A 26,510-nucleotide genomic window follows, 5' to 3' on the forward strand; every position below is an offset into this window, starting at 1 on the left:
TGCTATTTACATTTACAGGGTCTGATCTCTGAATGGGTCAACATATGCTTTTTAAGACTGCCCTTCTGTGTGAATGTTCTACCACACTCTTTACATTTGTGTGGTCTCTCACCAGAATGGCTTAACATATGTATTTTAAGAGAGCCCGTCTGTGTAAATCTTTTACCACACTCTTTACATTTGTGTGGTCTCTCACCAGAATGGCTTAACATATGTATTTTAAGAGAGCCCGTCTGTGTAAATCTTTTACCACACTCTTTACATTCATGTGGTCTGACACCAGAGTGAATCAACATATGGTTGAGTACATGGCACTTCCTTTTAAATGTTTTACCACACTCCCTGCAATTATAGGGTCTGATCTCTGAATGGGTCAATATGTGATTGTTAAGATCGACCTTCTGTGTGAATGTTTTACCACACTGCTTACATTCGTACGGTTTGACACCAGAATGGATCAACATGTGCCTATTAAGATTGCTTTGATTTGTAAATGTTTTACCACACTCTTTACATTTATATGGTCTCAAACCAGAATGGATCAACATATGGCTGTTTTTACTACTATTCCTTTTAAATGTTTTACCACACTCTTCGCATTTATGGGGTCTGACACCTGAATGGGTCAATATGTGACTTGTAAGATTGCTCTTCTGTGTAAATGTTCTCCCACACTGCTGACATTCATGCAGCTTGACACCAGAATGGATCAACATATGCATATTAAGATTGCTTTTAAGTGTAATCTTTACCACACTCTTCACATTTATGTGGTCTCACACCAGAATGGATCAACATATGGCTGAGTACATGATCCTTGCTTTTAAATCTTTTACCACACTCCCCGCATTGATGGGGTCTCATCTCTGAATGGGTCAAAATATGCTTTTTAAGACTGCCCTTTTCTGTAAATGTTTTGCCACAATTTTTACATTTATGTGGTCTGATATTCAAGTTGCTCAATACATGTGTCTCAAGATTGCCATTCTGAATTAATGTTTTACTGCATTCACTGTGTTGGAATGATCTTTGATCAGATGGGATCACTGCAAGCCCCTTGAGATACATGCTGTGTGTGAAGGTCTTAACACTTTCTTCACATTCACTTTCTTGTACCCCTGAATAGTTTATGCTATGTGCTCCATCATTGCTGTTTTTCATATAAATTTTACCACACTCAGTGCTGATTTCACCATCACAGTTGTCCCTATTATGAGGATGGCACTCAACCATATGGACGGAATCTTTGTGTAATATAGTTTGGTGTTCGATGTGATGGTCCTCGTACCATGGAGTCATGTCTTCGTTGCTGTTCTCATGGTTGGACATGTCATATTCCCATGTTATAAAGCAATATTGCATGATGCTCTGTACAATAATTGATGCATCTGTTGAGAGAGAGGTTAATATGAAACATTTCATTAGAGTAAGGTGTTAACAACAGGGCTCCATAAACCACTCTTTGGACAAGAGACGGAGAGAATTAGGCTTTTGATGTTTCCTTTAATAACTTCAGATAATATTGGACAAAACATAAACATTTTTCATGGATTGTATTTGATCACCGAGGAGCACATCAATAGCCATCACACCTATCTTCAATCAAAAATTGTGGGTCAAATGTCACATACAGAGTTACTGAACACACCAAAGGCAGCACAGCACAGCAAGGCACAGAGTATGAACAAAGTACATTTACACATGTAACAAAATTAAAGTCATGAAAGCAATTAAATGTTATTCCCTAATATTTTTCTTCATTCAGCGAAGGAAAATACGAGTGATGTACGGTAGTGACCGTGTCACCACTCATCTTCGACTCGTGGTGACACGGTCATTACATCAGGAGTATTTTCCATGGTGAACACAGAAAAATATTAGGGAATAATATACTTATCACATGCACAAACCAAGAATTCGTTATTTTTTGCAAAGTAAAAGAAGTTTTCTAAGACGATGCCATGTTTAAACTTTTGAACTACTTTAGGAAAAATATCAATACGCAGTACTCAAGCTGTCAATCATTTCCAGTCGTCCGTTGCGTGAGCGAGGAACATGGCGCTCACGATCGGTAGTGTATGGAGCAAATGCCAAACGACCTCTTGTTCTACACGTACATGTACCTTCCGCAAAGTTATACAATATTTCAAAGATAGCATACAGGCCTAGAAATTTACCTCAGCCAAAGAGACCCTATTTTTCGGGAACAAACATCGACTGAATCTCGATGGCGTGAATACTGTAAACGTCGCGCCTGACCGTGGTTGTAATGCTTACGGAACTCATGGTAACGCAACCAGCTTCAAGCTTGTTGTTTCTGCAAATTATTCACCTAATTCCTTAGGAATACACAGGCGGTAGACTCTTGTGTTTAAATTGTTCAGATTATTATTGTCGTAGTCTGTGAAAATATTGATTTCAATACATGAATTTTGGAGGCCTGGACACAGCAGTTGACCCCCTTGTTGCAGTGGAAACCGTATGTCTACCACATGAGAGTACAAAGTGCATCAAATTCAGGCATCGGCGAGGTCTATATGAATACAAAACCCCATGCATATTGGTGACAAAACTAAAACATGAGGGCTCAAAAATTTGCTAAGTTGATGTTTTTTGTCAGACTCTAATAATTTTGACTAATGTTTACGACATTTTCACGTCAGACACATTTTTATCATGGGGAAAATACCGGCCACGATGTTGTTTGTTTACATTAACAAACACACCGAAGATTGACGCAAAAAAGGTCTGATGCACCAAAATTGATGACATAGATGCAGGTTGTTGTGACCTAGAACGACCAGAGAATAATCCTGTATTTTTTGTTTGGAGACAACAAACTTGGCTTGTGCATGTGATAATATAAATTAACACTACAGTCCAATACAAGCATACATGAAAGCATGGCTATCAAAACCATGGGCGATCACAGAGATCCAGAGTGTACATAGATATGAAGGTACATTGAGTAAAATACTCTACATAAGACACGAACATGTCTGACAAGCAGTTTGCAATTGCACATGTAGGTGACTGACCACTCAAAGATGATACTAAACATTACTTAATTACATAAATGAATTCTGGTGTTCATACATGTACTGTACTTCATCATATAAAAGTGGCCAACACATGCATTTCTGGGCACATTTTGCCACTAAAAGTTTGAAGTACACAAGTAAAAGAGCGCAAAGTCTGTCAATTTCCTTTTAGGGGGCAGGTCATTATTAGCCTTATCCTAAGCAAATAGCATAAACCTTGACACAGCGCAAACACAGTAAGGTGTGCCAACGCATAAAAATGTGTATTTCCAGAGGCATTTAAAAAGTAGGTATGAGACTAGTTCAGCTGTATTTTCTTATGATTTAGTGAATTCTTTCTTGGTCAATTCATTTGACACTTATGGCAAAACACTGTCACACTCATAAGTCCAGTTGGTATAAATACTGTAGAGTTATGAACATGCTGTAGATCAGAGCATGACAAAATGGCAGTCACATTATAAGATTGCATCGAAAATAGTATCAATGATACTAGATCACATTTGACTCCATGTGGCAGGGAAGAGTGAACTAAGTTTACCCTTTGGAACATGCACACCTAATTTGGCAATTGGACGAGCGATTTTAGAAAAATATTTTTGACCAAATAATGGGAAAATTGCCCCAAACATACAAATATGAAAATTTCACCACGATTTGAAGACATTCAACTGTGGTTGCCTCTGGGTACATGCATATGAAGTTTCAAAGCAATCACAATAGATAATTCAGAGAAAGTGATTTTTAAACCAAAAATGCAAATATTGCCCTAAATTAGGCTAAAAATACAAAATATGAACATTTCCCCAAAGAATTAATAAATGCAAAGTAAGTCAACCCTAGATCAAGCAGAAAATAAATTTTGAAAGCATTCAACAAGAGCTTTGGCAGAAAATGACTGTTTAACCAAAAATGGTTACTGATAAGTAATTTGCCTGTTTTCGCTTTTCTACCTCATTTACATATTTTTGACACAGACAGGTTTATTTGAACAAATTCACATGTCCACCTCTGGGTGCACCTGAACACAAAATACTAAGATGGTAGGTACTCCAGTTTTGGAGTTTTAATGAGAATGGACAGACAGACAGACAGACAGACAGACAGACAGACAGACATGCATGCATGCATGCATACATACATACATACATACATACATACATACAAACACAGACAGAGAGACGCCACTGACTCACCATATACCGGTACTCTCTTTGGTTTATATACATATACGATGTGCGATGTGGCACAACAAACACAAACACACATGAACATACCATACAAAACAAAACTCACCACTGCCCTGTACAACAAATCCATACCTTTTATTGATAATGTATTGTCTTGATATTGTTGGCACATCCTTTCAGTCAGTGTCTCTAATGGTTTAACTAGCTCGTGCATTTTGTCCAAATGTTTTAGAGATTTGAAAATTTCAGAACAATCTGAAAGAAATACATAGTTCAATGTTAAGAAGCCATAGAATAACATTAATAGCTGATCTATTTAACTTAAGAAAAATAATCAGATATCACACTCATATCACTGAAAATATAAGCACCACAACAATGTGCTCCAGCACAACTGAGTTTCAAAAACTGCTGGAATCTTCAGCAACCTCAATGTTCACAATTCCACCACACTTTGGGCACGCCTCTCCATCACTTCCTTGTAAACATTGAAAGTTTTTTAACATAGCTCTATAACTTATTTAATGACTAACCAATATGCAAATACTGCACTGTACATTTGATAAAACTCTGGAAGTCACATTGTCCTGTTCTTGATAAAAGTGACATCTTACTGCTTTCACTGTACATGTATCATGTATGGGTAAGAGTAAAAATTAGTGAACACAAAATAATTTTGTTTGAATGTTTTTAGTAACCGAGGTAGTCAACTCATCCGATCACTTTAGAGCCCTACGAAAATCCCTTTTACTTCACATGTCAGTGGTATGTCCACTATTCCTTACTCATGCCTCTCATGTCACAGCTCAGTACCGTATACCAGAGCTGTGACCTCATTAGCTGCAATAATGTAGTGCTTTCCCACCAAAATTCGGATAAGCCTAATTCAAGATGTATGATTCACATTCGGCAGTTTACGCTAGCCTTGCATATGATGCTTTGTGTTCCCGGTGTTACTTTCCTCCACTGGGAACACACAGCATCAGACGCAGGGCTAAAAACAGATGCAATTTCACTGAAATTTACTTTATTCAATCCATGTACTCTGATAGATCAAGGACTTCAACTGCGCCTTCGAAGTGGATAAAGTGGTGTTCTGCAGTACGTGTGTTTACAAATTCTACATGGAGGGGGCCCAAGGTCATTACAGTACGGGAATGGATAGAAATTACAAGGAGGGAGAGAGGGCCGGTGTTTTTAGAAAAGACATGGTGCGTAAAACAGCGACCCTACAACAGTGTTTCCTAGAAAAAAGTAACCCTCTCTAGTTTTCGTGTGCAACTGAAAATGGTCACTGATTCATTGGCCCATTTGTAAAATTTAGGTCATAGGTCACTCTGGTCACATGACATTTCGTCGAAAAAATGTAATACTTATCCCTGTCAGACTTCTAGCTCTATTGGCTAGTCTAGAATTAGAGATGTGCATAATTAATGAGTACAGGATGATGGTAGGGTCAAAGGTCAGGGGCAACCCCGAAACTTAGCTGTTCCGTTGTTTCCATACGATTCATTCTTAAAGCCGCACTTTTCAATCCCAGGCTGAGGTTCTCACATTAGTGGAGTTCTCCTCCCAGTCAAACGCTTGGCCAGTATGATGTTTGATTTCTATAAAGTTGATTACACAAACTGATCCCAACCTTTTGTCACATTTGCTAATCCTGCAAACAGAGTTTTAGACTGAAAGATTCAGTCGCGTGCGGGCGCTCCGGCGCACTGCGACCTACGACCCTTTACCACGACTGAAGGCACACTGTTGAAATCCTGTTCTCCAACAAAATTTTGTTGGAACCAATCGTATTACAGAAACGAGTTAATTGACAGTATGTAGGGTAACAAGACCGCCCACATCGCTCACTCAGTGCGTGATCGTGATTAGCATATTCAAAACTGTCGCCCGGCTTTTGTCCCGCCTATGCTCTCGTTTGTCAACAAATACAACGTGTTTTCTCAAACTCGAAGTATTGAAAATCAAACGACCGAAGCTATACTCACGTTGACGTCTGTGGCTAGCGTTCCGATTTGATCATTATGGCCGATCCGAACAATCGCCGACTCGCATTGCCGAGGCAGTCAGTAAATGTTCTGATGTATGCCTTAGTTGAAAAGAGAGCAAAGAGACGCACTCAAAGAGTTTTTGCGGCGGCAGAGATGTGTTCGCTATTTTACCAACAGGGCCCCACGGTATGGGAAATCTATGATTTACACGCTGGCACCCAAAGTTATGGACACACTTAAGAACCGTTCAGGATCGATCGCTCTGGGGATTTCGCCCCTGATTTCACTCATGAAAGATCAAGTGCAGAAGTGCAGCGAAATGGGTGTGAAGGCGGCTTTGATCGGTTCAGATCTCCGAAACGACGTACGTACTAAGGAACAAATTGTGCGTGGTAAATTCCAGGTTGTGTTCAGTTCACCAGAGAGGCTATCATGACGAGAGAGTGGCGGAGATTACTCAGTTGCGATGTCTATCAAGAAAATCTTGTTGGAAGTGCCATCGAGGAAGCACACTGTCTTTATTTTTTACAAAGGCAGACTCCGCTGTGATGTCCAGACGTCAGTTCCACTGTAGAGTTGCTTTAGTTTCTCGGCGATATCGGTCATTTTCGAAAAGATCGACCTTTTCTTCCGAGGTCCCCGCAGACTGCACATTCTGCTGCGCTCAGCGCGAAAGTAAAAATGTGAAAGAGGCTCCCCACCTAACTATCCAAAATGTTTTTGTGTCGAGTTTGTGTTTGATTCGTTTCAAAAATGTGTTCCTACATTCTTATCCGATTGTTTGTGTTAATAAAAATGTTTGTTTCGCCTCGGATTTTTGTAAGGAAGTTTGGATTAGTGTGTAGGGTAATGTTTTGTTTTGTGTAGAGTTGCTCAAGTTCAGTTTCTCGATATCGATCGAAAAGATCGACCTTTTCTTCCGAGCTCCCCCCAGACTGCACATTCTGCTGCGCTCAGCGCGAAAGACGCTATGGAGTTTTTTTATAGGCGTCAATGGAGCCATACAGACAATTGTATCTACATGTAAGTTTTTTTCTCCGACAAGCGGCTAGCCTATAAAGCTTACACACACGTGTCGTTGTTTTCATCTGCCGAGTAGAGCGATTATGCAATGTCGGCGCTGCCGATGCAGTTGATTGACATTGTTGTCTTGACTACCGCGTGTTCATTATGCCCGTAAACAGCCCACGTGAGCAATATTCAAATTACACTACCATGATTTACATATTTGAAAAGTCTGTGAAGTCAGTTGTGGGCGGTACTATTTTTTCTTTGAGTTTGCCGCGGCCAAGTACAGTGTGCCTTCAGTCGTGGTAAAGGGTCGTAGGTCGCAGTGCGCCGGAGCGCCCGCACGCGACTGAATCTTTCAGTCTAACAGAGTTTATGCAAGCTTTTGATTGACGGTCGGTTCAAATCGCAAACAGTCATCCACAAATGCTCAAATTTCCTAAACAATTGTCTTCCAGTCGCGTTATACTTTGAATATAACCACAGAGTTCGATTCGATAGGCAGCAACTTCATACTGACCGCTTGGCAGTCTGCTTGTGTTTTTGTGGCCGGGAGGAACTAAAAAGTGGCATTTTCTGGAGTGTGTGCCCGCGTTTTGCCTGTTTGGTGTCCACTTACACAATGAACACCGCCATACCTTTGCGTCTTTTTAAAGGGAGGCTCCGCCTTTTCAATCCCACGTTCTTGCATTAGTGGAGTTCTCCTCCCAGTCAAACGCTTGGCTGGTACGATGTTTGATTTCTATAACGCTGATTACACAAACTGATCTCAACCTTATGTCACATTTTATAGTTTGTGTTCTCTCCCAATATAGAGATGTATTGTGGAGCACTGCATGTATGCACATTCATATTTGCATAAGAGACCCAGTGAACACGAAGCTGGATTTCTCTCAGGTGCTTTCAGCTCTTGTATGAGGCTATGGATTGTCATCTTTTGGTCAAGTTTGGAAGTAAAAGAACTACATGTAAGATGTGCAGTCAACACCATGGCTTCCAGTGAGGGTGATAAGTTCAAAATTCCAGGAAACTTTATGCATTACTTTCAGCGGTCCTCTCACAGTTTCCGCCATGACGTTCCTTCACAACTTCATGATTTCGTTCAGCTATATCCAATCCATCCATCGTACAGTGTCTTTTGGCCGATTTTTGCATCCCACATGAACAACACAGTTGATAAACAATTTCTGGACACATAGGCGAGCACTGTACGGTATGGCTGTAGCGCCATGGGGACATCGGGGACATTTCCTCCCATGCATGAAGGCCTATCGGTACTTCTGTTTTGGGGAAATTCCAATGCTTTAACTTCGTATATGTACCAAGAATAACAATTTATGCATGGTGACTTTCGGAACAGCCTGCAAAGGAATTCTTATAGTGAAGAAATACTACTTTTAATTTTCCACAGGTTCATCACAGTGTTCAGCAGTGTCAAGTTGCAATATGCTGTTATGAATTAACCAACAGTCAGATTGTACGTATTGCATTTTAAGTGGGTTTCAAACTAAAACTGGGTTCGATGTTAAGTGATAAGAGGGCAAATAAAGATGATCGTAACAATACAAGTTGCATTGTGATATTATAGTCAGGCCAAGTCAAGTGTGATATGATTCATGCTTGTACAGTCTGTGGATTCGAGAGACAGTTCCAGTGATTCAACCATGCACAGTGCTGTATGTGAATGACTAGAGCGATAATTTTCTCTCTTCCTTTACAAAGTACATGCAACTTTCGATGTAGTTCCCCTACATATTCACTGTATTCTGAGTACAACCACTGTTTATTTACTTGTGATCACATGTCACAGCTTTCATCTTCGTTTGGTTATATGTGAACTTTTATAAAAAATAGCGTCAATGACACTGTAGCTCCCATCCTGGACTATTTAGTGTTTGTTCTCTGGTCAGATATTTGAACATGTGTGAAAGGGATAAAGTGCATGAAGTGAAAATACTTAAATGAAATGTACTGGAGACAGTGAAATATGTTTAATGTAATTATTCAGAATATAAAATGGAAAAAATACAGAATTAGATATATCGAATACTGTGATACAACCATTAACTCAACAAGTCATTTACAATGACATAGTCCCGACTTGTAATAGGAGTATTAGTCTTGATGGGGCAGGAAAATGTGGTCATTAAGAAGTATCACTGGAGTGTATATGTTGAGATCTATGGGCACATAGGTCTATGTCATTGTTCCCAATTTGAAACACATGAGGCATGTCTAAGTTATGGTTCTAAATCAGGAAAAAAGATCAGACCTCTAGCAGTATTGGCCAGCCAAGAAATACATATGCGCATTATAAATGAGGTACAAGATGTGACATCTTAAGGTCTAATATCCTATCAAAATTGGAGGGTATAGAAATTGTGGTTACTGAAATATGCATATATATGTATAATCAAGGTCAAAGGTCATCGAGGTCACATAACATTTTGAAAAAACAAATTATATTGCTAATAATCCCTATATGCCAAAAAATCAGATCTCTAGCTCTATCGCTTGCCCAGAATTAGATGTGTACATAATTATGAGGTAAAGCGTGTGTTGTCATAAGGTCTCCCATCCTACTAAATACAAAGGACATAGCACTTGTGGTTACTTATTTATTGACATAAACATATATTTTAGGTAAAAGGTCATCGAGGTCACATGACATTTGGTCAAAAAATTTCTCTCCTATAGTTATCCCTATATACCAAAAATCAGACATCCAGCTCTATTGGCTCGCTCAGAATGAGATATGCGCATAATTATTGAGGTACAGTATGAGGCGTCATAAGGTGTCCAATCATACCAAACATGAAGGGTGTAGCACTTGTGGTTACCGAGTTATGGAAAAATATGTATATTTGAGGTCAAAGGTCACCTAGGTCACGTGACCTTTTGTCAAAAAAATTGTTTTGCTAAGTTATCCCTATATACCAAAAATCAGACCTCTAGCTCTATTGGCTCGCTCAAATAAGATATGTGCATAATTAATGAGGTACAATATGTGGCGTCATAAGCTGTCCCATCATACCATACATGAAGGGTGTAGCACTTGTGGTTACTGAGTTATGGACAAATACGTATATTTGAGGTCAAAGGTCACCGAGGTCACGTGACATTTTGTAAAAAAATTGTATTGCTAAGTTATCCCTATATACCAAAAATCAGACCTCTAGCTGTATTGGCTCGCTCAAAATTAGATATGCACATAATTAATGAGGTACAATATGTGGCGTCATAAGGTGTCCCATCATACCATACATGAAGGGTGTAGCACTTGTGGTTACTGAGTTTTGGACAAATATGTATATTTGAGGTCAAAGGTCACCGAGGTCACGTGACATTTTGTCAAAAAAATTGTATTGCTAAGTTATCCCTATATACCAAAAATCAGACCTCTAGCTCTATTGGCTCGCTCAAAATTAGATATGTGCATAATTAATGAGGTACAATATGTGGCGTCATAAGCTGTCCCATCATACCATATATGAAGTATGGTAGCACTTGTGGTTACTGAGTTATGGACAAATATGTATATTTGAGGTCAAAGGTCATCAAGGTCACATGACATTTTGTCAAAATATCTGAGATATCTGCGTGAACGAATGGACTCACGGATGGACGAACAGACGGACATGACCCAATCTATAAGCTCACTGGACTTCATCCTAGGGGACTAAAATTGTGTCACTGCATCCTTTTTGCAATATGAATACGATGAGAAACTAAATTTTTATTTTTCGTGGCCTTATACATGGGAGTCTATGGAGATCTGCCTTATACATGGGAGTCTATGGACGTGTAAACTAAAAATATGCAAATTTCACCACGATTTGCCCAAATTTGGGAAAGGTCACTCCTATGCACTTCCATACCAAGTTTCAAATCAATCGGACTTGTGGTTTCAGAGCAGGAGATTTTTTGACCAAAAATGGGAGAAAATTACAAAAAAATTCATGAAAAATAGCAAGTCCAAGATACTGACCCAAGATGTGCACAATCATTTCATGTCAGCCCAAAGTACATACATGCTAATTTTTCATGTAATCTGCTCAGTGGTTATTGAGTTTTTTCAATTTTGACTGTTTTTACATTTTTTCACTTAATTTGCATATTTTTGGCAATGACAACTTCATTTGAACAAAATCTCATCTACAGCCCATCATCCATATACACACCAAATATCAAGATGAAATGTACAGCGGTTTTGGAGTTTTGATGTTGACGGACAGACATACAGACATACAGACATACAGACATACAGACACACAGACATACAGACATACACTACTACATACAGACATTTCCCTAGCCTATAAGAATAGCTTCCATTGCCATATATACATATGGCTATGGGAGCTAACAAAAAATAAGTGTTACAATGCAGTAATGTATTAATACCGTATATGTAATATTGTGCAGGTGCATGTACCGGTACATGTATCATGCATTCCGCATATGACTCCATGAGTCAGTGTGGCTGGAGGTTATATGAGGAGGGGAATCGTTACGATCCTTTGGGAGTGTGGTTCCCCAAACTGAACAAGATAACAGAGTATCTCCACCATGAGATAACAAGGAAAAGTGACCAGTGTGGACAAGAACAGAGTGTGCTTTCAAACAGTGGAAAACAAGTGGCCCTGTTCCTGCTAATTTATGCAAAGTTTTCAGACGGTTGAAAGAACAAGGAAAAATCACCAACATTGAGTGGTAATTAATAAGCATTTCCATTTTGATGTTGATGAAATTATAAAGTTCTAGGACATATCTGTGTAACTTCCTGGCATGTTTTGCACACAAATAATTTGTGTGAGTGGCATCCCTTTCCCTGTCACCAAAGGTTTTAATCATAGTGAAATGGATGTGGTTTCTCATTATTGCTGACAGTCCTTGAAAATATGACACAGCATGAAAATAAGATAATACATCAAAGTTGTGGTATGTCTGTAACAAAAACAGTATTCATTCCTTATCATTAAGTTACGGTACATTAAGTAGGTAGAGCAACATTTCCAGCCAATTGGTCATGGAGAACCATTGTGAATATTTAGGATTTTGATCACATTTTGTAATAAATGTTGAATATATCAGATACTGTTGAGTACAAATAAGCACTTCAGAGAAAAGAATTTTCATTTTAGGGCTAAGCATTTATAGCTCTTGTTTTTGCTTTCCCAAAAGTGAGTACACCGGTAAATTAGGCCTCAGTTCAAATCCACATTATTGTAAGAATTCAAAAAGTCTGTGACAGGAAGAGACCGTCCAGGAGGAGGAGCCATGCTTGACTGTGTTTACCATGTGTATGTAAAGCCAGGGGTGGAACAGGAAACCAGAAAAGTTATTGAAGAAAGTCTGTTATCCATTGGAGGTACTGGCCAGCTATTGTAAAAATGTTGGACACTTGTTGGACACTTGTTTGAAAAAAGAGAGATAACTAATATATTTCAATATTTATTTTCTGTTAGTATGAATGTATTTTTCCCAGTGTTTGTAACAAAGTTAAAATTGAACTTTTCAGTTACTCTTGATGTCTTGTTTGCGAGATGACTTATTTCATCTTTATTCTGTATTAAACTAAGTGAAGTTTATGACTCCACTTCATACAGAATTGTAAATCTTACATACTTTTGTTATCTATTTTTTATGATATGTACCGGTATTTAAATTGGTATTCACTACTATTTTGATGGTAAAAAGTTATCAAAATTTCAAAAGTTTGAAGCACTTCGTGTTGTATTTTAATTGTTACATGGTTATTTTTTGCTGCCCCTTTTTTCACATTTACAAAATTAGATGATGAAATTTCAAACCACATTAAAGCCCTGTCAGGAATGTTTATAGTGTGCAGCGTTCAGATCAAAGATTTTGGCAAAGCCAAAGATGTTATAGAATATACAGAAGACGTCAATGACATTTGGTGTACCAACATTGATAGTGACAACGAAGAAGTTGATCTGTATGCAAAGTCCTGCTTAATGATTTACACAGGCAATTCATGACAGATTTTAGGAGCTCAGTATGGTTGGATGTTATAGAATTTTAAAACAAAATGATGGATTCGTACCAATGAAAATACAATGCAAGGTTATGTACAATGTAGGGGTTACAGAAATTTTGTCTTCTTTTGTAACAAATGTCATTTGGCCTGATCACCAGTTGGCCAAAGACACATATACCAATACATTGCTGTCTGTTGCTACGTATCAAATTGATGTAGCAAATTGACCAGGCCTCCGCCATGGATCGAAGTTGAACTACCGGTACATGTACCGGTAGTCACCCTATTCGCACAAGACAAATGGCATCTGAAACTTGGTCACCTGATCACCCCTTTGAACCCCCCACCCCATCCCACCTTCTTTCAAGATCTCATACGAAAGTGTTATGACTGTAAGAAGGATTTCCGGGTAAAGCACAGATCTCCACCTCATGACTTGATAGACTAGTGAGACACAAAGATTGTCACCCATACACAAACACACTGACAGGATACATAAAGTGACTCCAAGAGTCAAACAAAACACATACTACCACTTAAAATTAACTGTCTACAGAGAAATTATCCCCTTGTCCAAGCAAAGCAGTTAATTATACATGAGGTAGTCAGATCAAAAATAACAGTGGGACATAGAAAATCTGACAATGTTCAAAGAAGGGTGGTTAGTTCAACATCCTCTTAAGACTGTCACTCATGCTACATTTGTAGCTGTCTTATAGCCCCTCTCCTATAGACACACACACACACACACACACACACACACACTGAACATGGTTGAGGTCAAAGCCAGTGTACAAGTTGCTGGCACCATATGTCAGTTCCCAGTTTGTTTTAGCACATCTTCATGCATCTTGCATACTTCAATGATTTTCACTTTTACTGATATTGTTTATTGGTTTTGTATTACCAATGCTCATGTCATTAAAATAGTTCAGTTATTACCTGTTTACTAGAAAACAGTAACCATGGTTTTGACTCGTAATCTGTGTCAGGGTACTGAAATTTCCACTTTTTTATTGCTTCCACGGATATACATAATGTTCAAAGTGGACAAAGTATATATGTGTGTTATCTGTTTGTTTTTGCATATGTTCAAAGGTATTGTGTTTTATCAGTACATGAAGTTTTCTATTTTATTACTGAGTACTGTTTTGTCAGGGCCTAGTTGATTTTAATAAAGATATGTCACTTTTTACAGTATTTTATTTGTTTTGTATCATGCTGTGCTCTCCCTTGCCTTTCAAAATTGTACTTAAATTTATGAATTCAGTTTGAAAAAAGTTAGCACAAATTATGTAATGCTAAGCGTCCCCACCTCCAATCTCTTCTGGTACTCAACAATGGATTATCTTATGAATGCATACATGATAGATAAATTGGGGAAAGCAAAAAGACAAAAGTAAAATTGAAAAATACCTTAATTTACTTTTATTTAGAGTATGATTGACACTGAAGACTTAAAATTTGATGTGCATTTTAAAAAGATTCATTGTATTCAACAGGTCATGAATGCTTGTAAACCCCCCCCCCCCAATTTTTCTGTACTGAGGGATACCCTCACCTGAATAAAACGTGCCATTTTTGTCAACTTCCCCTCGAATTTTATTCAAATAATCGATCTTCATTTCAGAATATCACACTTTCAAGTATATGGATCTATGGATCATTGTATATCAAGCCGGCGTTAATATTATCCGTGCTTGTGCAACTAAAAGATGTTAGAAAGTCTGTCTACCGTTTTATACTACTACTATATTTATACACTGTGATCTTGAAAGTATGCATGTCATTTATAGGTGTATATCTCTGTAGGTGCAGTCATTATGCCGTATCAATCTAAGAAACTCTTTTTAAGTCATCAATGATCAGAACATTTGCTAGTCAAAAATGACCTTTTCTCCTGTGCGGGTTTGCAAAAATTTTGTCTCCATTATAAATGCAAATTATATCACAGGTAATAAAATGTAAACTGGTGATCCTGCTAATATTTTTCAAGAGACAGTCATATTTTTTAAATGCTGCAGATGATCATTATTTTGTGAAGTGGATAAACTTTCTTAAGTTTCATTGTGTGACTGTGCTCAAAATTGTCCCAAAAGCATCAGAGGAAATTGTCCCTGCAGCATCAGAGAAAACTATCAGTATCCATAACAATAATTGAATTTCTGAGACAGTTTGTTGTGACATATTTAGAAGGAAACCCATTTGAGATTGGCAGATTATCATTCTGTAGATCATCCTATGCCAAATCTGTGATCAACCAACAAAGATTTCTGGGTATTAAACTTCAATACTGTATGGAATCTAGCCTCCATGCACAGACAACCACTTTGACTTTGCAATACAATTACATCTTTCAACTACAATCTGGACAACTTACTTTGATCAATTTTGCCTTTTATCCCGAGTTTCTTTTCCAGCTGAGTATACTGCGAACCAACATTATTTGTAACTGCCCGCTTCCCTCAATCAGCAGATAGTACTGTTATAGTATCCATGTGACGAGAAATGAATTCCTGAGCAAGAAAACAATACTGTGGACTATATCTTCTTTCATTTATGTATGTATTAATACGTTGTCCTATGTGCAGTGTTGCAGTCAGGACACGCCCTCGCAACAATGTCCCCAAAACGGAACCTGTTGTTCCGTATTCTCACACACTGCCGGTCACCTTGGGCGCACTCATGATTGAGGCGACTGTGTTCAATGGGTGTAGTCTGCAAGTACATGTAACATCTGTTACTGACAGTGGCCTTTGTTTTGCATGATTATGTTGAGGCTTCTACCGGTATTTACATACTTTCGAAGCTGTGATTAAAAGTAAAACATTGCACTTGGTTGTAGTCTGACTGAGCTCTGATTGGAGCAGATACAGTATACTATTACAATTGCCTGAAATAAAGCACAGCTTTAATTTTGTCTTGTTTAACATATTTATAATAATATAATACAAAAGTTGATTGACAACTGGTGCATGTTCTCCCCAAAATGTGCAAAATATCCCCAAAAATAGAGGGTAGTGGGATACAGACTGTCCCCTGGTTTTAAAATTCCTGTAAGTGTGTATTGATTTTAATTCTTTAATAGAGCCGACACACAACGGGTTGCACAACCTTACTGAACTGAACTGATGGTGACGTTGGCTGTCCTAGATGGCAGATAGCAAAATAAAACGGCTGCGTATGTTAATACATCAGAAAACATAGTACTAGTGTTTTCAAATTTCCTAGATCACAAGTTGGACTTTTTAAGGCGCCATGCTACACAGTCGGGATTTCCAGTTCCATGGTCCAGTAATTCAACCCAATGGTACAAACATTCTTGCAGGGCCACTATTTTGAAAAACAATGGCCCTCCCTGTTGATAATTTCTCCAGTCTCTTACTATATAGTAACCTACCCCGCCAACAGATAGCTGCGTTTCCACAACGAGGTCCTAGGTGTAGAATTTGTAACACACATATCGCGGGCCAGCACTTCATGCATATAGAAGGTGCCATCAAGTCCTAATGGTAAATGATCAATCAAGTAAATTTGAGTGAAAATGCATCTGTTTCTATCTGAGGCCTGCGGTGGCATCAGATTGTCTGGCAAGGAAATCTTAGGTATCAATTTCAATGGAAAACAAAGGGCTATGACATTCCATAATCCTCTTATAGACTAAAACAAACTTCGTTCCGGAGATCAAGTCCCTGAACTTGAGGTGAATGCTGAAAACCTCGAGCTGGTAAAACATTAGCTGCAATAATTGTTGCCCATGGGCCGTGGCCGCCTTCACCTGACATGTTGGCTGCGCTACACAGCCAACAAAGTCAGAAAAAGCCGGCGCACGCGCACGGCCCGTGGGCAACATTATACAATTATTGAAGCTAGTAAAACCATAGACCCTCGTTTTTCTCGAGGGTCTATGGTAAAACACAATCTTCTCTCCGTCGTCTTGCCTTTGGCGAAGCCAAAAAGACGACTGCAAAATACTTTCTGGGTCACAGTGGCCGTCCACCATGTAATTGGCGCCACAAGCGACTGGGCACTAAATGCGGGTGTTTCACCTCCACTTCACATGGATCATGGAGGTATGAAGTCTCTTCCTACCTCCATGCATGGATCATACCTTGACAGGCTTGTTGACCACCGCAGTTGCTAATGAATACACTGCCACCGCCGCCATTGGTGGTTGAGGTTGTTCTTTCACAGTGCTCCAAATCCAAAAGAAGACAGTCCTTGTCCATTATTTCAAGTTTTTCCGCAAAAATATTTCAGCAGGACGTAAAATTCAAATCTGAGATTGCGTCAAACCACGGGCACTCCACAATAACCGCTGCTGTGGCTACGCCGAGTACTCACAAAGAGGGTAAGTGTTGGTTATATAATAATATGGGCTTTTGACCTCTGAACTCAACTTTGAAACATCCGTTGGGGGCGCTTTGACAAAGGCGCTGTGTTTCACACACAGGCGCTCGTTCGCTGGGTAGTCTGCTAGATCGATCGATTTTTGCTCGATCTGCCCGCCACTGCAAGCTAAATTTATTATTATTATTATTATTATTATTATTATTATTGTTATTATTACAAGTTTAGGGCTATAAGTATTATATAGAAATCTAAAAAACAATTCATTGAAGCTGTGGGACTTCTGAAAAAAAATGTTGTTACTCCTAAATGGTTGCCATGGAAACATCTCACATTAAATGAGTGTGATTTTTTGGTGTGCTAAGCAGAAAACCCCTTATTATCAATTTTTTACATCAATTAATAGTTCTTTAATAGGAAGTAGGGAAAAAGTAACATTTTCAATCCCAAAATAGTTACTATGGCAACTCGAAACATTAAAATAAGTCTGACATTTGTGTCTCTGACCCGAACTTCCCCACTAGATAATTTTCATATCAATCAAAGTAACTTTCAAGGATATTAGAAAAACTGAAATTTTCAACACCTAAAATGGTTACCATGGAAACATAGGGCAGTGAAATCGATATCATATTTGGTCTTTTCGAGCCAAAATACCCTTATGGTGAAATTTTCACAGAAATTGAACCTATTATTATTCGTGTTATTATTTCTATATAATACTTTATTACTTATTAGTAGTATTACTTATTTCAGGCACTCATAGGCCCATATCAAAAGAGTACAAAAAGACAGTGATAAAAGAACATATACAAAAGAATTAAAAAATATATATATGTACATTACAAATGACTCCAAAAGGATGAAAACAGCAACGAGTCAGAATCCATAAAACTGCGATGTAAAATATTCTCATTTTCAATGAGACGAACCCTGGATTTAAAAAGAGCTTGGCGCTGAAGTGAAGTAAATTCAGAATGCTCCTCTGCACAAAATTGTTGCTTATAGGCTACAACAGGCAAATTTAAGTTGAAAGATGATTCTCATAGAATTATTGTACGCAACTCGCATAGTATTCATCTGTTTTACACTATAGTCACTCCAGATATTCAGACAGTATACGCTCTACATGAAAGCTCTGAAAAGAACATTTTTAACCTCATACGAACAATGACTGAAATACGGATAATATTGTTTGCCCTGGCATACATACTTCAGCTGTCTCTGGATATTATTATTGTCATCTCCAGTAGACGACACCATGTAGCCCAAATACCTTTTAATATTTACAAATGTGAGCAACTCTCCATAGAGGTACACTTTCGGGTTACTTACTAATTTCCAAGACTTTGGCAGAAAGTACATACATTCAGATTTAGTAGAGTGGAAGAGAATATCATGATCATTTCCACACAGTTCGCATATCTTAATCAATTTTCTGAGTGATTTAACTGAAGGGCAAATCAATACAATATCATCTGCATAAAGCAAATGGTTGATTATATTACCTGCTATCTGGCAGCCCACACCAGACCCTTGCAAAATGTAACTGAGATCGTCTACATAGACTGCGAACAGCTTTGGGGAAAGAATGCTTCCCTGACGAACTCCATTTCTGACACAACGGTGTAGACGTGGCAGAAGCCCATCTTACATAGAATGACTGGTTACGATACCACCACACAAGAATGCGAACAATTAAAACAGGTGATCCGCTATCAATTAATTTTTTAAACATTGACCGATGATTAACTCTATCAAAAGCCTTTCTGGCATCAAGAAAGCGAGAGACAACTGGCGAATTCTGTCTCTTATGCAAGTTAATTATCTCCTTTAAAATAAAACTACACATATCAGTGGAGTGATTCCTCTTGAAGCCAAACTGAAAGTCGTTAGTATTTATGTATCTGTCAATACGGGACAAAATGCAAAGTTCAAACGCCTTAGACACAATTGTAACAAGAGCGATAGGTCTATATTATTGACTGACGTGAGATCATTTGTTTTGTCCTTGACTATTGGAACAATTAATGCCTGCATAAATTTATCTGGTTAGTACTCATGAACAAAAAATGCTGTGAAACAAAAACTTAACAAAACGAAACAACGATAATTTGCATAAATAAGATGCTCAGAATGGATGCCATCTTTACCAGCAGATTTTCCCTTATCTAATTTACTAACGACGAGCATAACTTCATCAGGTGTAACAATCATTTCTTCCGAAAAATGGACCTGATTAATGGCTGTCATAACATGATTCTTATTTTGACAGCTATTCACCGAATTAAGGAGGGACTCATAGTGGGTTTTCCACATATCGTCTATTTCTGAATGGTCATTGCAACCACCTACACTTGTGGGTAAAACGCTGTCTTTCTTTGAGTATGTCCCGGCACGTACAGAGTTCCAGAGTTTGCGAGAATCTCCCTGTGAGAGATGACGAGCCATTTATTTTCCCATTTGCTCGTTTCTCCTACAAGCTCTCAGCGCCAACTTGAATTTTGCACGAGTTTTGATCAGATAAAATCGGTTCCGACATGTGACTGCAGAAGCCGATGGTTCAATATTCATCTTTCAGACCATCGAGTCAGTTTTGATTTGAAAGAAAAACAAATGATTTTCAAGTTACGCCACTAGAGGCGCTGCCTAGGACTCTCATACAAACTACAGGTAAGAGCTATTATACTGCGTACGTTTTAACGGAAATACTGGTTAGACTACATCATAAATTATCAGTTTTCCTTTACTCGAATTGGTTCTTATAAATTAAGATGGCTATTTATGCTTTTAGCGTACTTGTATGTGATGCAGCAAAAAGGCTGGAAAACTCCAAGCGTGGTCATGAAGGAAAGAGATTACTTCCATCCGATTCAAATGTTAATCCGGGAGAACACCGCCTTAGACAAGACTTACACATGTATACCAAGGTTATGAGCCCCCGTCCCGTTCGCCTGGTACACACTGACGATAAAGTATATATTGATAGAAATATAGAATACTGACCTTTGTTTTTGCCCCTGCACGAATATTGCATGTTCTATTGTATTAGAAACTATAGGATTTAAGCAAAAGTTTCAGAGACAAAGTGTAGTAAAATATATAGTATTAGTCCAGATTTTAGTAAACATTGCATCCCATCCAATCCTACATCAGATGCACTCACAAGTCCTGAAATGCAAAGAACGATGACAGCTAGGGATAATGTTGGCGAGAGAAGGTCAAAACTTCCGGACACAACTATTTCGCGAAATATATGCAATTGTCACATCATCAGCGGTGCTTCTCCTACCGACAAAATACCCTTCGCCAACATTATTTGACAGCTGAGAACGGGAGAAAATCAAAGGAAACCAAAATCATTCGATACGCTTATAACACTTAGTGATACACTAAGGTCACCACATTTACATTTTGATAATGACCTTGGTGATGACGTAGGACATGATCAAGAATAATATTCAATATGGAGGAATATTCTGTAACGCGCCATTATGACTTTTAACAAATGCCATTGACAACCATATCGATGTAAAACAGAGGCAAATGTAGAATATGCAGTCAATAGATCCCAACCTTTTAGACAATAATGAAATCTTTAGAAATAAATATTTGAAAAGACACTAAAATTCACCAAAACAATACCCATTGTGGCTGTATATATCTTGAATACGATGAGAAGCAAAGAGTTTGACCAATTTTCCTGGTAAAATACTTTGATATCCATGTGGAGGTACGTTGTGTGGCTCCTTCAAAAACATTTCATCAATTTATGTCTCTTGTCAAGCATATTTCTAATACCATTGAGCGGACCTCCACGGAATACAGCTCCAATATTAATGCCTTTACGTCAGCTGTAAATTAATACGTTGCCAAATGAGTTGTCTGGCTATTCTTTGCTATTTTAGTGTTGTACTTAAGACATATTTACAGACGTGCTAGGAACAAGAATTTTAAATATGAAACCAAACAGCAGATCAATGTAAATAACAAATCTCTTTACGCAAATATGTGTCATCAAACAGCAAGTCAAAAGCTTTGTGCAAGATCACAGAAGTTCCTTTTCAATAATTGCCACCAATTGATCTGTCAGAAATGGAGTTGAATATCAATGAAATGATGCAATGATTTACTTTCTTGGTGTTTTAAGGAAATAGCAACAAAACAATTTTACATTAAAAAGAGATAACTCTGTCAGTGTGGAAGAAACTGAAGATTCTGTCTAATCTATTCTGTCTACTTAAGTTAAGTTACAAACAAGTCACAAAGCAAGTGAAACTCTTCTTTACTTACGTTACAAGTGTTAAAATATAAATTTTGAAAATGATGACTTGGCCCTTTCACCCAGCTTTTCTGTAACATCGAAACCGACGATCGAACGTGACAAGATTGGGCAAAATCATGGTGGTGAAAACAGTGGAGACTCTTAATGCCATGTAATGCTCCTTTTTTAAACCAGTAAACGTCTCAGCAAGAAGCACAGTCTACAGACATGATACTATAACTTTTGTTATTAAATAGACTTTGGCGGACAAAGTGATGCCTTTCTTGCATGTGATTATAAAGGACATATTTTAGCTTCCTGAGCAAACTTGTATAAAAATGTAAGCAGGATATGATTACAATAAAGGTCTTGAAATATGCCTTTATGAGAAAAATATATGAACAGCTGTGCACAAAAGTATTGATTTCAACCTTGTGAGTCCTCAGTTACAATGACTTTGTGTTTGTCTATTTCAAATCTTGCATCATATGCATCATATGCATCAAATGCATGATGTCGGCGAGATATTGTAAGGATGTTCGATTATAGTACATAGACTAGCCGATAACAGATTATACCACTGATGGTATACATAAAAGAAAAGTACGAATGAGTTGCAGTCAAGACTTCTCAGCGGTCTAAAGTTAATGTGAATAATTGGCCAAAGTTGCAGCTCTGTAAAATATATTTCAAATTACAATACTCAATGGGAAGCACACTTTAGTTTTTATTTTTTTCACACTTTAGTTAAAAGTCGTCCATTCACAGTTAATAGTTAAATTTTGTAGTAATGCTATTTTCAGGATTGTTTCTTCTCTTAAATTAAGTGTATGTCGTCATGAAAACAGATTAATACTTCCATTGAAAAGTACATAATGCTAGTTTTGGTACCGTTATGTAAAATTCATAGGAAAGAAACATGGTGCCATCAGGCAGGTGAGTATGCATACCTATTTTGAAATCCTGCAGTGTGCCTTTATCATCGAGAGTCAATCAATAGCTAAAGTTACAGACTTCCTGATGTAATTTACATGCATTGTTTCTCATTGTAACATGCACAACAAGCATTTTTATTTGGTAAATTATTGTCCAGAGAAATGTATCGTGAATCTTATTTCATCACTCACCTTGAATTTCCTTTTTGTGGAAACTGTGATCCTCTTTGCTTTAAAATACATGCCAATTTTGAAAAAAACTCAGGCAAATTTTATGATTTTTGAGTTGTGATTGGAATTCACGATGTAGATGTATTTACATCAAAGAAGATCATGATATTTTATATAAATTTGCCACCAATATGTCGATGTTTTGATTTTATGGAAATTATCTGCATATTTTTTACATGTATATTGATTGAGAGAGTTAAAAATAAAAGTGTTCTATTGATAAAGTGTAGTGTATTCTGTTCTTTACTCTGATGAAAAAATGCAAGTAGCTGTTGTTGCTATGATTTTTTTCACTCATCATACTTTTTAGTGTCGACTCGTCAACTCAGTCTGTATGTTTGTATAATACATCTTTATAGTTGACAAGTGAACGGTAGCCCAGACTAGAATTCACATGTAGACAATAACAGTGCCTTGCGGTGCCAATGAACTAAATAGTTAATAGTTTAGGAGTAAGAAAAGAACTAGCTATTGACATACAAATATTTGTGGGAAAAACATCAAAATTAACAGCTTCATCACTTTATTTTTGACAGCGTGAGGAGAACAGAAGCAACAACGTCATTGTTTTCTCTGAGTCCTGAAGTAAAAGTTAAAAATTAAAATTAAAATTGACAGTCCAAATGCATCAAAATTGTACACAGACACACACAGGCACACACACGTATATATATATATATATATATATATATATATATATATATATATATATATATATATATATATATATATATATATACGTGTGTATATATATATATATATATATAGTGCGACCATTACATTCAACTTCCTTCGGTATGTTTACTATAATTTTATTGTACATATACTCATATTTAAAGAGTACAAAACTTGTACTTATCTATTTATCACAAGCAAAGTTGGAAATATAATGCTTGCAAAACGTCACAATTAGTTTTTTTTTTAATTTTCTAATTGCATAAATGTGACCAAAATATAGTAAATCACTGTTCAGCAAAATCATTTTACATAAATTAGCAGGCCTTGGGTTATCTTCTAAGGGGGTACTCCTGTGCAGTGAGTATTTTTCGGGAACATTTACAAATGAAACCATAATCACACTGGGTTCTATGAGGTAAAGTTTGCCATGCCATCTTTTGTCAGAATAGGCAACACAGCATGTTTAGCAACTATAAAATTTTCACCTAGGAACTTAAATCTGTACAGGTATACAAGATCGAAATTTCCTATCGCTTTAGAGTTAGACAATGTTACATTATAAGTCACAGAAGAGAGAACACCCTGACAAATACTTCTCAACAGCAGCAGGTTGTGCATTTCTAATGATTTGTGACATTTCAAAATTAAATCATGCCTTTATATGACGTGAAGAAACATTACACTCTGCGTAATGGCGACACTTACTCGACGATATGATATATGTCTTGAAACATTTTCAACTTAAATATATTTGTGATATTGTTTTTGTTTGACAATATCTGAATTTGATCAAATCAATCAATCAATCAATCAATCAATCAATTCAACTTTATTCATCCCTTAAGGGCAATTCAGATTGGCGGACAACACACAAAATATCACAATAAACAACAAAACAAGACTAAAACTAAAAAATAGTGACAACACACAACGACCGTTAAGATACATCATTTAAAAACCGCACAGCGGTAGGAATAAAGGAATTCTTGAGCCGGTTTGTCTTGCAAACTGGACACTTAAAACGTCTTCCCGAAGGAAGCAGTTGGAATTCTGAATTTAAAATATGCTCTGATGAATTTAAAATGGAACGTGCTTTCCTCAGACACTGTTGCTTGTAAAATGACAAAATGCTCCTCTGTGGTGCGCCAATAATCTTTGAACTTAAAGTGACAATATTTTCTATGGAATTCTTGTGTTTTAAACTTAAATTCTGGAACCAGCAGATAAATGAGAAAGTTATGATGCTTTCGATAAAAGACTTGTAAAAGAGAGATAAAATTGTCTTGTTCACTGAAAAGGATTCCAATTTCCGTAAAAAATACATTCGTTGTTTCCCCTTCTTTAAAATCGCTTCAGAATTCGCATCCCACCTCAATTTGTCGTCAAAAATCGAGCCAAGATATGTGTAAATATGAACAATTTCAACTTCCTGATCATGAATAATGCTCTCCACAGGTTTGTGTTTTTGTCTCCTGAAGTCAAAAACAATTTCCTTGGTTTTGACTACGTTCAGATTAAGGTATGAATTGTCACACCAATTAACAAATTCGTCTAGGACGGGACCATGTTTTTCATCAGGCCCTACAAGTAGCGAGAGGAGAGCCGAGTCATCTGCAAATTTTACAATGTGGCGACCTTCATAGTTACTTCTACAGTCATTTGTATAGAGGATATAGAGCAGAGGAGACAAAACACAACCCTGTGGAGAACCGGTAGATGTTTGTAAAGAATCAGACAGCCGGCCATTAACAAGCACACGCTGAGATCTGTTAGTTAGAAATTCAATAACCCATAATATCAACTGACTGTCGAGTCTAAAATTCGTGATAAGTTTGTTGGCAAGAATATGGGGCTGTATCGTGTTAAAGGCAGATGAAAAATCTGCAAAAAGAATTCTAGCATGGGCACCAGGTTTCTCAAGATGTTTATACAACTCATTCAAAATAAAAAGTTTGGCATCTTCAACACCCTTTCCAGTTCTATATGCAAATTGAAGAGGATCAAGCATATTTTCAGTCTTGGATAGGATGAAATGTTTGATTATTTTCTCGAATGTTTTCATCACAAGAGAAGTGAGGGCAACAGGACGAAAATCGTTTGCTGCTTTGGATTGTTGCGTTTGGGAATTGGAATAACTGTTGAGGTTTTCCATAAGGCTGGAATAGAAACAATATTTAATGAAAGTTGAAAAAGGTGTTGAAGCACGCTGCTCAGTGATCGGCACACAATTTAAGCGTTCTGCCACATATACCATCAGGACCTGGACATTTCCTCACATGATCGTTCTCAACGACTTAGCCACTCGTTCCTTACTGATAATTATGGTGTTTTCCAACTGCAAAGAAGCTTTATACTATTTACCTCAGCTGAGAAATCATGTGACTCAAAACGAGTAAAGAAGTCGTTGAAAACGTTCGGTAAGGTTAGTTCCGTTTCACCAACAAGACTAACAATTGAGTGATTACGTTCTGTGGCGCGCAGTATTGACCGCTGCCATCTTCTTGATACCCTGCCAGGCTTTGCGAAAATTACACTGTTCAAATGTGGATTCAATTTTACTCTTAAATGTCAATTTTGCTTGCCTAATGGCTGCCCTAACCTCCTTGTTTACTTGTTTATTTTCTATCTGACTACCCTGGAAAACACCCTTTTTTTCTTATTAAGGACCGACTTAAGGTCTTTAGTAACCCATGGCTTGTTATTGGGGAAAATTTTGAACTGTTTACTAGGTATGATAGAGTCAACACAGAAGGAAATATACGAAGATATAACATCTACAAGTTCGTTCAAGTCCTTGCTAGATTCATAAAATATC

At 37.5% G+C, this 26,510-nt stretch overlaps 1 protein-coding gene across 1 annotated transcript; it reads right to left on the reverse strand.

Moving 5' to 3' along the window:
* Positions 1 to 735: 735 nt before the first annotated feature.
* Positions 736 to 17,598, reverse strand: LOC139117894 (zinc finger protein 776-like). The gene is made up of 3 exons (XM_070681128.1): positions 17,349 to 17,598; positions 4,364 to 4,486; positions 736 to 1,388 (listed from the first exon to the last, which is right to left on the reverse strand). The coding sequence occupies exons 1-3, from the start codon at positions 17,464 to 17,466 to the stop codon at positions 736 to 738; spliced, it is 894 nt and encodes a 297-aa protein (XP_070537229.1). The 5' UTR covers positions 17,467 to 17,598.
* Positions 17,599 to 26,510: the final 8,912 nt, after the last annotated feature.

The sequence above is a fragment of the Ptychodera flava genome, chromosome 18 (assembly GCF_041260155.1).
Source record: "Ptychodera flava strain L36383 chromosome 18, AS_Pfla_20210202, whole genome shotgun sequence".
Taxonomy (NCBI): domain Eukaryota; kingdom Metazoa; phylum Hemichordata; class Enteropneusta; family Ptychoderidae; genus Ptychodera; species Ptychodera flava.